The 12176-nt window shown below is 40.4% G+C and overlaps 1 protein-coding gene across 1 annotated transcript in view; it reads right to left on the bottom strand.

Moving 5' to 3' along the window:
- Positions 1–598: 598 nt before the first annotated feature.
- The window catches only part of itga9 (integrin, alpha 9), a 50944-nt gene continuing 39366 nt past the window's right edge, over positions 599–12176 (bottom strand). Inside the window, exons 19-28 of the mRNA XM_085428439.1 lie at positions 11015–11101; positions 10752–10831; positions 10573–10656; positions 10031–10139; positions 9830–9937; positions 8501–8626; positions 8219–8338; positions 8040–8135; positions 5009–5128; positions 599–3116 (exon numbers count right to left, since the gene is read on the bottom strand). Coding sequence (XP_085284565.1) covers positions 3018–3116; positions 5009–5128; positions 8040–8135; positions 8219–8338; positions 8501–8626; positions 9830–9937; positions 10031–10139; positions 10573–10656; positions 10752–10831; positions 11015–11101 — 1029 coding nt within the window. The 3' untranslated portion in view covers positions 599–3017. The remainder of the gene's footprint in view (positions 3117–5008; positions 5129–8039; positions 8136–8218; positions 8339–8500; positions 8627–9829; positions 9938–10030; positions 10140–10572; positions 10657–10751; positions 10832–11014; positions 11102–12176) is intronic.

Here is a 12176-nt window from a genome sequence, read left to right as displayed (position 1 = left end):
ATTGTACATAACATGTTGTTTCTGACCAGGGTTCCTTTAAAATGCATTCACGTTATTTTCAGTGCTTAAGATATGAGCTAATTTGGATTTTTTTTATACTTTCAGGTTAAATGGTAGTCTTTTCTAAAACTCATGATATTACACCATCATACTGTATCAATACATTTGTATAAAAAGTCATCAGCACCCAACGAATCCACTGTAGCCCTTTAAAATAAAGATAAAGTTTTGTAGCCCAAAAGAACAAAAAATCAATGATATTTAATTCCCAATGACACAAGATCAAAATATAAATATATATTTGCCATTTTGGGGATTTTTAGCTGATCAGAATGGTCATTTTCTGTGGACTGGTTGTTATTTCAGCTCTAATAATCTAAGAACATCTACTTATAAATGTACTTAGTGTAAATGATCAGTGAAAAGTTTATTAAAATATATTTTTAACAGTATTTCCCCCCAAATAGCATTTTCTAAAAACCTGAACAAGCAGTTTTGTGTTTTTCCCCATTGTTGAATTTTGTTTGGTGCGACTGAAGAAAAGCTGCCAGCAGAGAGCACCATTCACCACAAATAAGCAGCAAACACTGGAGCCACGTTGATAACAAGAGACTTCATTCTAAAATTCATCAACAGATAAATATACAGCTGGAACATGATTTTAAACATCAAACGTACAGCACACTATAATGGAAATGATATTCAGTGACAGTAGTATACTCAGAACAAAACCCCAAATAACGATGCGATTAAAGGTGACAAACATAAAAACAAAGTATAATCATCACAGTTAAACTTTACCAAAAAAAAAAAGAAAAAAAAAGTCAAGTGTTGGTTTCTCTGCATTAATACATAGCAACAGTTTAACAGATGCAGAGGGAAGGCGTGGATGTGTACAGTATACGCTGTATTACCAGTGGAAGTAAATGGTGTCAGAAGATCTATACAGCACATTTTAGAGCGAAGCAATCATAGTGATCAATAAAGTGACGATAAAGTTTTAGTTCTTTGGCATTGCACGTTTAAATCTGACTGGTCTACTAAAGAAATTACCAAAAGGTACTTTATACTTATATACTGCATATCTATTTTAATGTAAATCTTGTCACCCAATGCTGATTGTTAAAGCTTTTGACTCTTAAATTGAATTTTTTTTGGAGCATAATTGAAGTTTTTGGGGTTTTTTTTAAAGATTACATGAATTTATCTGTTTGTTCAGCTAGATAGGGTTGCAAATGTGCAAAGTACAGACACACAAAACTTTGCAGTTAACATCAAAACAAAGTTCAAAAATGGGTAGGGTATGACCTATGAGTACTGAGCAACAGGTGCCAGAAGTAGGGGGACCAAGGCACCAGCGATTCCCATATTACCACATTTTAATTTTCTCACTGTTTATATATTTGTGGGGAGCTTTAATACTGAATTTGCTAATGTCTTATTTCAATCACAATTAAATCTAGTATTTAAAAGAACTGACAAGCCTGCAGGGGGGAAAAAAGTTTTAGCAGAGAGGAGCTGTGGGTTCATATGGTGGCGGATTTTTCAGGGCACTGACATCCCTCAACCCTGGCTTAAAAGTAACTTTTCCCAGGAGCCCCAAAGAGCTTGTATACTGTATGTGTAGTGATTGAGTGCAGCATATTCTCACCTATTTTTAGGGCATTACTCATACCACGACAGTCTTTCATCTGGCTGTGTAGAGCAACAGTATCTCATATTTCACACTATAATCCAATGGCTGATAACATAACAGTAAACTTAAAAATGGAATGCTCCGGTAAAGTCTGAGAAGGTTTTGGAAATAAATCGTGATCAGGTATTTCAAGAACAATAGTTAATCCTTTTCTGCTGTATTTCAGTGAGAATTTACAAGACATTCAGCTAAACTATGTTCACTTGAGCCTGGGAGGTTTGGCCGTCCATTATAAAAGTCTCCTTGCATACCTGAGCAGTTTTTGCTCCTACCAAAAGCAGCTTTACGTCAGATTTGCTTGACTATACATTCCACTTTCAAAACTCATGGTATTTTGAAACATTTTAAAGAATAAAGATTTAAGTTTAATCTATGAAATAATAGCTTTTGTATATTATCATCTACCAGCGAATCAGCTGAAAGCCAGACCAGAACAAAAGGAATGATCTTTTAACCATCTTTTGCATTTTAGGCATGGTTAACAATGGAAACATGAAAAAAGCGGTCATCATGAAGACAGAGAGAGCCCTCACAGTGTGTCACAAATGGAAACACTAGTGCATTGCGTTGGGACAGGGTGCGGGTACTGTAGCATAGAATTAGCTCTGGCTGATTAGAAATGTGAGGGGATGGGCAATCAGATGTGTAAAACAGATTTTCATCAGCCAGCAATAGTACAGAAAAGATACAATCTTTCACTCCCAGCATCTGGGATGAACTGAATATACAAATGATTCCAATCATGTACTCTACTGGACATATCTTTGGCACAAAAAGTAAATCTAAGGGGCCAAGGCATTCATTCTTATCAAACATCAGTGCTTTTAAGAAAACATACCGTAGATATAGTATGTTTATAATGGCATTCAAAACCCCAACTCTTTTCAAAGCTCACTTTTACACAATATGGCTTAAAGTATATGTATAAAAATAAATTTGCTATGTAACACAGCCCTGAGGGTTTTCTTGTCCACCAGTATTCATGCCGTCTCCACATCCCTGTACGGATGTGAGCCTCCATCAACAGCTCTGCTCTGCTGGCTGGGTGATACCTCCTTTGAGATTAGCTGAATTCCACAGCAAGTGTCCGCTGGCAAGCCACCTTGTCACCTCAGAAGCCTGTTTCCTGGACTCCCTCCCTCCTCCCCCCAAAAATATTAAGTCTCCAAAAAATATGGAGAATATTCTCCTCTTCCACATATGGAAGACTGAAGGGCCCAATGCCACAGGGGGCGGCTGGGCTGAGAGACCCTGTGCTATTGGATCTTTCGCAACCGAATCCCTAATCTCACTGGCTCCTCTGGGACTCCCGTTGTAAGTCTCAGTGGTCCTTATCCATCCAGTCCCAGCTTTCATCGCTGTCCTTTCTGTTCTTTTCAGCCTCAATGATCTCTCTGTAACGTCGACGGAAGAATCCCATCTGTCAAAGAGTGAGAGGAGTAAGAATTTAAGTTAATAAGCTGCATCTGTGGTTGTATCTGACTTGCAAAAGAAAATATTCATTTCAGTCGGCAATTACAGATCACATTCACTTTACATTGCTGCATAACATTTTCAGACACATACCAGAACTTTTTAGCATATACCTTTTCTCTCCAGAGATTGTCATTTTTCAAGCAAAACATAACATAGGTAATTCATAGCTGTGACCTAGAGTTACACCACTAGCTGATTTTATCGCTCCATATTAGCTTATCACGTACATATATTTTGGTACAGGCAAATATGTCTCAAATATAACATTTTTGTCATATCTGATACCCTTGCTTCCTCTCTGAGCAGAGAGGTGTGAAGATAACACTAATTTTTGTACTGTAAATACGTTTCCTGCTACTTTGACCTGCTAAGGCCGTTAAGCTAGGTATTATATTCTCCTGTGAAAGAAATATACCTGCTTAAGATACAATTTTACATTTCAGTTTTAACATGAAATAAATAAAAACATGTGTCTTAAAGTTGCTTTTAGATGACATGACGAGTGTCAGGTTAGCTTTTTCCTCTTGTTTTTAGTTTTTGCGTTAAGCTCACGCTGCTGATTTGTTAGCTTAGCGCAAAGTGTTGCTCAGTGTTGCTCTTTTTTTTAAAAAGGTAGTAACAGTTATATATTTTTTATGAATACATTTCAGGAATCTTTTTTTTTTAAAACACTAGCTAGTTATTTTGCAGCTGTTTTTCAGTATCACCCTAAAAAAAGTATTTTGGCTGTAGCAGGAGAGGTTTGTGAGTGTGGACGCATGACACTGAGACAAACTGCAGCAGCCTTTTTTTAATGCTAGAAAATCAGGATTTGCGCAACACCATTGTCTTGCTTATCTGCTGGATTTGGTTTGACATATTACGTAATAGCAATGCAATTCACTGGCTAACTCTCAGGAGTGTCATTGGATGGGTGGCCAATTGGACAATTTATTTAGAACGGCTCTTTCTTTGAGCAGCACTTTTACAGAAATTACATAATTTTTGTTAAGCTAACAACTCAGACCTTGAGTTCACTGTGATGGATTATATATCTAAGTTACAGAAATGTGCAAGTTAATATTTTCTCCCACAGTGAAACAGATGGAAAATAATGAATCTATGAGGTGTGCAATTTATTTCAAATATAATGGATTGAAATATGGCCAACAGCAATGTAAGTAAAACCACATGAAACCACCACCAAGGTTTGACAAAACTCAAGCATTTACCTTACTGAAACATTTCTTTAGGAATGTAATACTGACTACCCATTTAAATTTCATGAAAGTATAAGATTCATTTACCAAGTGTAGTATGTATGAGATATGACAATGTGGTAAGACCAGTAGATTCTTGGTGTGTATCTAATCAAAGCAGCCACACTGGCTTGCTGCCTCTCTCCCTACGACTCCATTCATTTATCTGTATTTGGCTGCTGAAGTTTATTGATACAGACCTGTGCTCTCCTCAGGCATTTCCTGAAGAGAGCAATACAGGACATGTGCCGCTCTTGTAAGTGGGGTTTATTTTGGCTGGGTCTGAGGAACTGGGGATCGGGGGTGGGGGTTCAACATTTCAAGGCTTAGTTGTGGTATTCCCAGTGAAAGATGAAGCAGTGAAAAAGGAATGGAGTTTTCTGCTAAAGGGGCCTCTGGACAGCAGTGTAATTGCCATCCCCCCCTCTTTAGATTTTTCTTTCATGTGAGTGGTGTGGTGTTAATTATTGTCCACTGTGTGATTTGTCCTTTTCATGGACAATACAGAGTGGACAATACTGCGCTGGCATTCAAGTGGAGTGTTGTGACCAGTGCTGTAAGCTGAAAAGTCTCGATCTGTGTTTATGAGTTGGTTTACCTTCCAAAGCAGCACAGCTAACAGCAAAAAGATGAGGATTCCCACCAGCAAACTGATGGCGATGATCCAGCCGACTACGTAACCCCTTGGCTCCTGACTGTGGAGAGCCTCAAACACCAGCTAAAACACAACAACATCGCAGTGAGTCACACTAAAATGCAACACACACAATGCACATTAAGTCATGTGCTGCTAATGATGCAATCCAGTGCAAAGCAGCAAGAGAGACACATCTGATTTCAGAGTGCTTTGGTTCCATGGTTTGATTCAAAGGACCAATGTTTAAAGCAAAAAAAAAAAAAAAAAAAAAAAATGCTTTCAAATAACAGGAAACTAGTACGAAGGCATTTTTCAGGACATAGATATTGGTTATACAAACAGGAAGCACAAGTCAGACTTAAATTAGATTCTAGGTTCATGGAGTGACCTTTGGTCCACATGGAACAAACATTATGAGCAGGTTTATTAATTTGTAACAGCTGATGCTCTCAAACATATCTGCAGTCATAAGTGAGCATTTTTGTACATCTCAGTTAGTCAGTCCTCTTTGGTCCAGACTAAATTATTTTGATAACCATACGATGGAGAACCATGACATTTATTGAGGATGTGATGAACCCAAGACTTTTAATGTAAGCAAAAAACCCCAAACAAACAAACATAAACAACTGATAAGATTCACATGAGCCTGTAAGGAACATTTCCATGCTAACGAGCTAAACTAAGATAGTGACTTTGATATATGATGGTAACGTTAAGCATCAGCAAGTATTTGTCTTATTAATCAGAGCAGATAAAAACAATGCATCATCTACTCCCTTTTTGAATTTTGTGTCATGCTTTTAGACTGGCTAATTCTGAGTTATTGCTATTCAGGGAGCCTTGGCAACTCTTAGCTTGGTTCTGGTGTGATTTAGAGGTATCTGAGCTTTTTCCCATGACATGGAGGAACGCTGACCAGCTGGATAATCTGTCACTGACAACAAATTCATGCTTATTTGAACCAGTGCACTCTGGCTTAAGTACAAAACATTTGAAGTGGTCCTAAGTGACAAATTTTGTATATACTGTAATTAAGTAAACACACTGCACTTCTTTTGATTCCCTTTCTAGCAGCAGTGCTAATGTTTATTTGAATTTGTAGCAATTACCATTACATTTAAAAGGCCATATTTCTACTTTGGACAAAAGTTGATTTGAAGCTATTAGATATCTCTTTACAGGAGCCTTGTCCAACAAACTGAGCTTGACTGGTTAAATTTACACTGTATTAACAGTGTTTTGACTGAGTGAAATATTCCATTACTCTGCATCACAGCAAAGCCTGCTGTAATATTAGCATTCTGGCTTTAAATGGAAAACAGCAGACTGCCCAATTGCAAAATCGATGGGTTTATTTACTTACTAATGTTCACAAACAAAGACAAATACTGTGTGTTCACACACAGTAGGCCGACCGAGGGACGCTGTGGCTTTAATGTCCAGCGTTGCATGGGATTTAAACACAAATGTGGCATGAAACACCAACTGTGAGCCAGCCAAAAAACAAAGTGGACAAGTGAAGAACAATCTCTCTGTTGAATAGTTTCACACATTAACACGTTCCCGTTACCCCAAGCTCTGGAATGTAACTGTTGTTATGCATGCCAAGGCGTTTGCGTGCACAAAAAAGATTAAACCTCTACTGGTCATTGCTCTCTGACGCTGAGTTTCTCAATTTAACTTTGGCAGTCCCTTAATGCGAAGTTCATTTACCGCTGTCCTCATTTTCTAAATTTGTAAGTTGCACACTTTCTTGCTTTAACAGCCTTATGTGTGCATTCTTAGTAAAAAAAAACAAAACAACATGTGGATTTATGTGGATTTGTTTTTATTTCACGGGTGATAAAAAAGTCAAGCTTGTTGTCTCGCTGACAGCCAGAAGGCTTGCTGTGAACAGCACAGCCTGGGACCACAAATTATATTTGCATCGTGTTCTCTAGCTAGCTGGGATCCTGAGGGAAAAATGTTCACTAAAATTCACTGGAGTACGTTTCACTGGAATGAGCACACTTGCAAAGTGCTGAAAGAGCAGCATGGCTTGGAGACATTTATACCAGGTCTGAATTTTCCGAGCACAACTGGAGCTCAGGGTCAGCAGGCCTGCAACCCAATCAGTGCTGTAATCTTTTCCAGGATCCCACTGCAAGCATGCTGGTTGCTAAACGCAATCAGCAAATCCGATCTGCTAGGCCATTTGATCACTCAGCGTACAACAATGGGGGGAGGGTCTGTCCTTGTGCACATCTAAGGGACCCCCAAAAGCAGCTAATAGAAATACCACTACACAGTAAACCCACAATGACCAGCTGTTCCCTGCACTCATGTCATTTGTGACAGATCTGGAGCACATCAGCAATTCAAGGGAATTGTGACCGAGCTTCTAAAGATGAACATGCTTTTTGATATATTTTTGCAGGGAAAGCACACAATCCTTCACCTGTAACCTCTGGATGGGTAGAATCTCCAATAAGCATCTGACCTGTGTGACTCCTTTTGAGCACATAGGTCAGCAGCAGCAGTTCTGTTCTGCCTGCCGCTTTTGGCAAGATGAAATGTATGACGGCTATTAATCCAAAGTGAGACAACACGGACAAAGACACAAACAGTTCACTGAAATTTGCTAAAGTTTATAGATGGTAAATGGACTGGAACTTGTAAAAAATGTTTCTACTCTGATGGCTCAAAATGCTTTCTTTTTACATTTTTAAACAAGGTTAAACAAGTCTTATTCAAACATTCACATTTTTCTATACCTAAGGTCTTTATCTAAGATTCCTGTGCACACACATCAATAGATGCATCGGGGGCAACTCTGGTTTCAGTATCTTGCTCGAGGATACTTCGAATTTGAGTAGCCAACAACCTTCTGATTGGTAGATGACATGCTTTCCCTTCTGAGCTTTTGCCAAATTTTGGATTAATATAGAGGTTTTTAGATATTCTTCACTGACATGGTCACACAGTGAGGGTAAATTCATGGCATACTCACAGAAATGTCCTCTGGCAGGCCATTCGGCACCTCCACTGTCCTGTCATTTACTTGCACGTTGCCCCGTGTGACGAACTGGATCACAGAGGAAGAATCCTGTCGGTGGACAGATTATGGACTGCTTTAAGAATCACAGCAACCTGTGAATGAATTTATTACCCTCACGGCTTGAGCCTCACCGTCTTTAAGATTTCAGTGTTGAGTAAAACTTTTATATCTATGCTCAAAGCTTCTTCTTTTAACTGTGGACCCAGGCTGCAGGAGATCGTCATACAGGCTCTTCCAGGCCGATCACAATCCTGTTAAAAAAAAGATATTTGAAAAGCAGTGAGAAAAAAGAAGGACGTGTGATAAACAGATGTTACACTGACTAAAAGAAAATAAAAACAAGAATCCTCATAGGGGGTGACTCTCAGTGACCTCTGAAAAGTCAAAGTGCAACATGAGGGCTGTATATTTACCAAGACTTTCCGTCCTGATTTGGTGAAGAAGGCAAAGATGGAGTGAAAGATGCTCTCTTTGTCCTGGGGGATGGTGCATGGTGTTGGGTTCCTATGAGGAGTGCAGTTCCCTCGACCGTTGGCCACCTGAAGCACAGTTATTTAACAGGCATGTGTGACATGGGTGCAGAAGAAAGAAAGCATTTTTGCCAAGTTTATGCTGCAGACAGGTTTGGGAGTGACATCGAAAATGTTGACGCATGTACTTTTGTCACCTAAACTGGACCTATCTCGCTATTGTTAGGAGTCTCCAGGGCTCACAGGAAGTTCTCTCCAAGAACAAGTTGGAACCCCTCCCAGACTGTTTTCCCCATATGGAGTGATTTAGAGGTGTCTGGTTTACTGCCCAGCCCCAAGAGAGCATTTCCCCTTTCCTCTCTCCTCAGCTGGACCTGAAGCTCTAGAGGTGGGGATCTGCTAGAGTACCACCCAGCATGTCTGAGCTTTTATTGCAGAATTTTCCAGTGTCCTGTGTTTCTGCTGCATTTGCTGGCATGAAGAGCCATAGGCTCCACCAGCAGCTGCACTAAGTTTGGCAGGATGGGAGATTTTGTGCAGAAAAACTGCAAAAGCCTGAAGCTTTTATATATCACGAACAAATGGAAATGTGTGTAAAATGTAAGAAAACCTGACTATAAAACATAACTGCGCTACTGTCCGATGTGCCACAGGCTGCATGCTTTGTTAACAGCTTTATGATATGTGGTTCCAGGCTAGGGATGGTACGGTGTAGTAGCCAGCCCCTTCAGGTGTCCCACTCCCATTTTGTGCAAGCCGTCTGAGTCCCCTAAAGTGATTCCAGATGGCTGTAGGAGGGTGGGATACAGTCAACTCTGTCTGCCCATTCACAGTCAATACAATTAATAGTTTGAGCACCCCCATGATCTACCTGTATGAAAAGCTTTGTGCAAGGGTTAAGAAAATATTTCAACCTGGTAGGAGTATTGTGTTTCTTTGTCAAAATGCAAAATGTTGTGAAACAAAATGGGCGGCCAGCTTCAATAGCAATGTCAACATTTTTGCTTCAACTTTCACTGGTCCTGTGGTGCCCCACACTAAGCATACTGCCCATGTCCTGAACAAAAACCCAGAGGTATAGCAGCTCTCAGTACATAAAAGAATGCTTTGGAGTGGATACAAACAGCTGTGCCATGAGGAGCAAAACAAGCAAGAGTGATAGGCTTTTGCTGGATAAATGAGTTAAATATGTGGCTTCCTGCAAGTTAATAAACTAATAAATAACAATTTGGTCTGGATGAATAATGTAGATGGACTGCTGCTGGCATCCACCTGTGTTTCAATGATGTGGAACATCTCAGCTCCGTTGCCAGTCAGCCGGTTGGGAATCCTGATGTCCACTCTGGAGCCAGGCAACCTGCTGGGGCCCTTGTTTATAGCCTGGAAAGACATCACACAGAAAGAAAAGACGGATAAATATACAAAGAAGCATTTTTAATACATATTTTGGTATCTATTCTCTTCCTATAGTACCTGAAAAGTGAGATTGAGAGGTTGAAAGTTGCAGTCCATGTCTTCTAATTGGACAAAGCGTGAGTCTTCAATGGAGTTTCCATACACAAAGGAGGTTGGTGTAATCACACTGCAGTTCAGGAAGGTGACGAAAGATAATTTATTTAAATGACAAGAGACAAAATTATGTTCTAAAAAGTTCCATAAAAATTTTCGGTTCGAGTCGGGCTCTGCTCGACAGAAGCTTTTCCTTTATCAGCAGACATATTTGTCCAGCTTTGTTCTAAGCCTCCCTTCACATTAAAGACAGCAGCCTTATCAGATGCCAGAGTTCTGGCAGATTCGGGCTGTTTTACATCTCTCTCTCCCTCCTCTGTGAAGCAGAGCTGTGATAAAGCATTCGCAGATAAGGCTTTTCAAGTTGATATCCTCCATACTGACAAACACTCCCTCGCTTCCTGTGAGCCAACTGATGGGCAACCAGCTCAAGTCGCTGAGATAGCTTTACATTTTGCAAAACAGTGACTACACTGTTGTGGAATTCATATTTGTCTCGTTCTTACCCAGTGATAGTGGTGTCGGTCTCGTGAATCAGAGGGATGGAGATATCCAAAAAGTTGTCATTGAGATTGTGCTCGGGATTGGCGCTAAAAGAAACAAAGATCAGTGAAAGTGAATATTTCGCTTACAATTATTTGTGTAGATCAATATTTACATTTGCAGTTATATTTGAGCTTCTCACCTTTTTGCTTGAACTAAGAACTGCAACGTGTCATCTTCTCCAGAGAGCCGAGTCGTGTCAAAAATCACTGCAAAATGATACTGCAAAGACAAAAAAAACCCAGAATAATATGGGGTGTCATATTCTCAACTATGAAAAGCTTTTTAATGCGATGAAGTATGTCTGTCTGTCTGACACTGAACTATTCCCAGCAGGAGGCTGGTTACAGAGGAGGTTAAAGCACGAGTACTGCATGCAGTTAATTCTACCTTAGTTTGAGCTACCTTAGTCTGCGCTCTCATGAAAGGAAATCCCACTCGGCACTGAAGGAAGTCCAACTCGACAAGCTCACAGGAAATACCCTTCTCTTCCTGCAAAAAAGAAAGATAGACAGAAAGAGTCAGTGGATGCGATAAAGACAGACTGACTGGAGACAGAGGGGGTGACACTCACGGTGACCAAAGACACAGCGAGGAAGGAGCACTAGGCAAGACGCAGAGTAACTGGTTCTGATAGTGGAAAAAAATCGGTAGTAGCTTTTGATGTTAAAACAATGGCGACTGGTGGACATACCTGCCAGCATTTGGGGTGTAGTCAAAGATTATTATTAAAAAATATAAACAAACCGACTCAAGATTAGGTTAAACAAAGAATGCACAAAGCAGTGATGGCACACACATCTTAGCGGGTGGGTAATTGGAAAACGTCCAGGCTGCGTGTTTGGAAGCTTGTCTAAACAATATAGAGCTTCACCGGCTGCGCTGTATAAACACTCAGGCCTTGACCCTTACGAGGAGTAAGAATTCCTTTAGCGAGAGTTCACCTAGAGGCTGTCAGCTGAGCTCATGTGCTGGGAGAATGAAAGAGGGCAGAGATGCTTCACAATTATAAATCTAAAAAAAGAGACAGCCTAGCGCTCCTGGAAAAGAGGCTTTGGGTAAGTCATACAAAGCATCTGCATGCACGGGCTGTTGTCCAGTTAGAGTCTGTGTTTATAACACTTTTCCAAATATGACAAAGGAAAGAAGTGTGAGGGTTGCCTGTGCTGACATATTAAAGTGTAGAAATCCATCCACGGTATCATCCCATTACCCCTTATTCAGCAGTTCTTAGTAGCAGCCCAGGGTGTGGTCGTGCCCTACATCTTCATTAAGTCAGCTTAAATAAGCAGCGCTGTGCTCTGCGATTGAGACTACGGTGACCCCGGGCAACTGGGGATGAGGACCCCAGCATAACTGCCAATGATGGAATTTCCTCTACTTCCTGTATTCCTCCGTGCTGCTGTGCAAACACTGCCTGTCCCGTGGGGCTGGGCAGGATTGGGAAAGTCAGCCTGTTTACCCATCACCCACCTGGCAGCCCTTGAGAGAGAACAGAGCATTCGGACATATTTTCAATTCTCTTCTCTTTCTCTGTCAGCAACACATACATGCTGGAGTTCTTGCA

The sequence above is a fragment of the Rhamphochromis longiceps genome, linkage group LG13 (genome assembly GCF_057381845.1).
Source record: "Rhamphochromis longiceps isolate RC_006_pf linkage group LG13, R_longiceps_female_GT1.1, whole genome shotgun sequence".
In the NCBI taxonomy this organism is placed as follows: domain Eukaryota; kingdom Metazoa; phylum Chordata; class Actinopteri; order Cichliformes; family Cichlidae; genus Rhamphochromis; species Rhamphochromis longiceps.
This window is presented reverse-complemented; position numbering and strand designations above follow the sequence as displayed.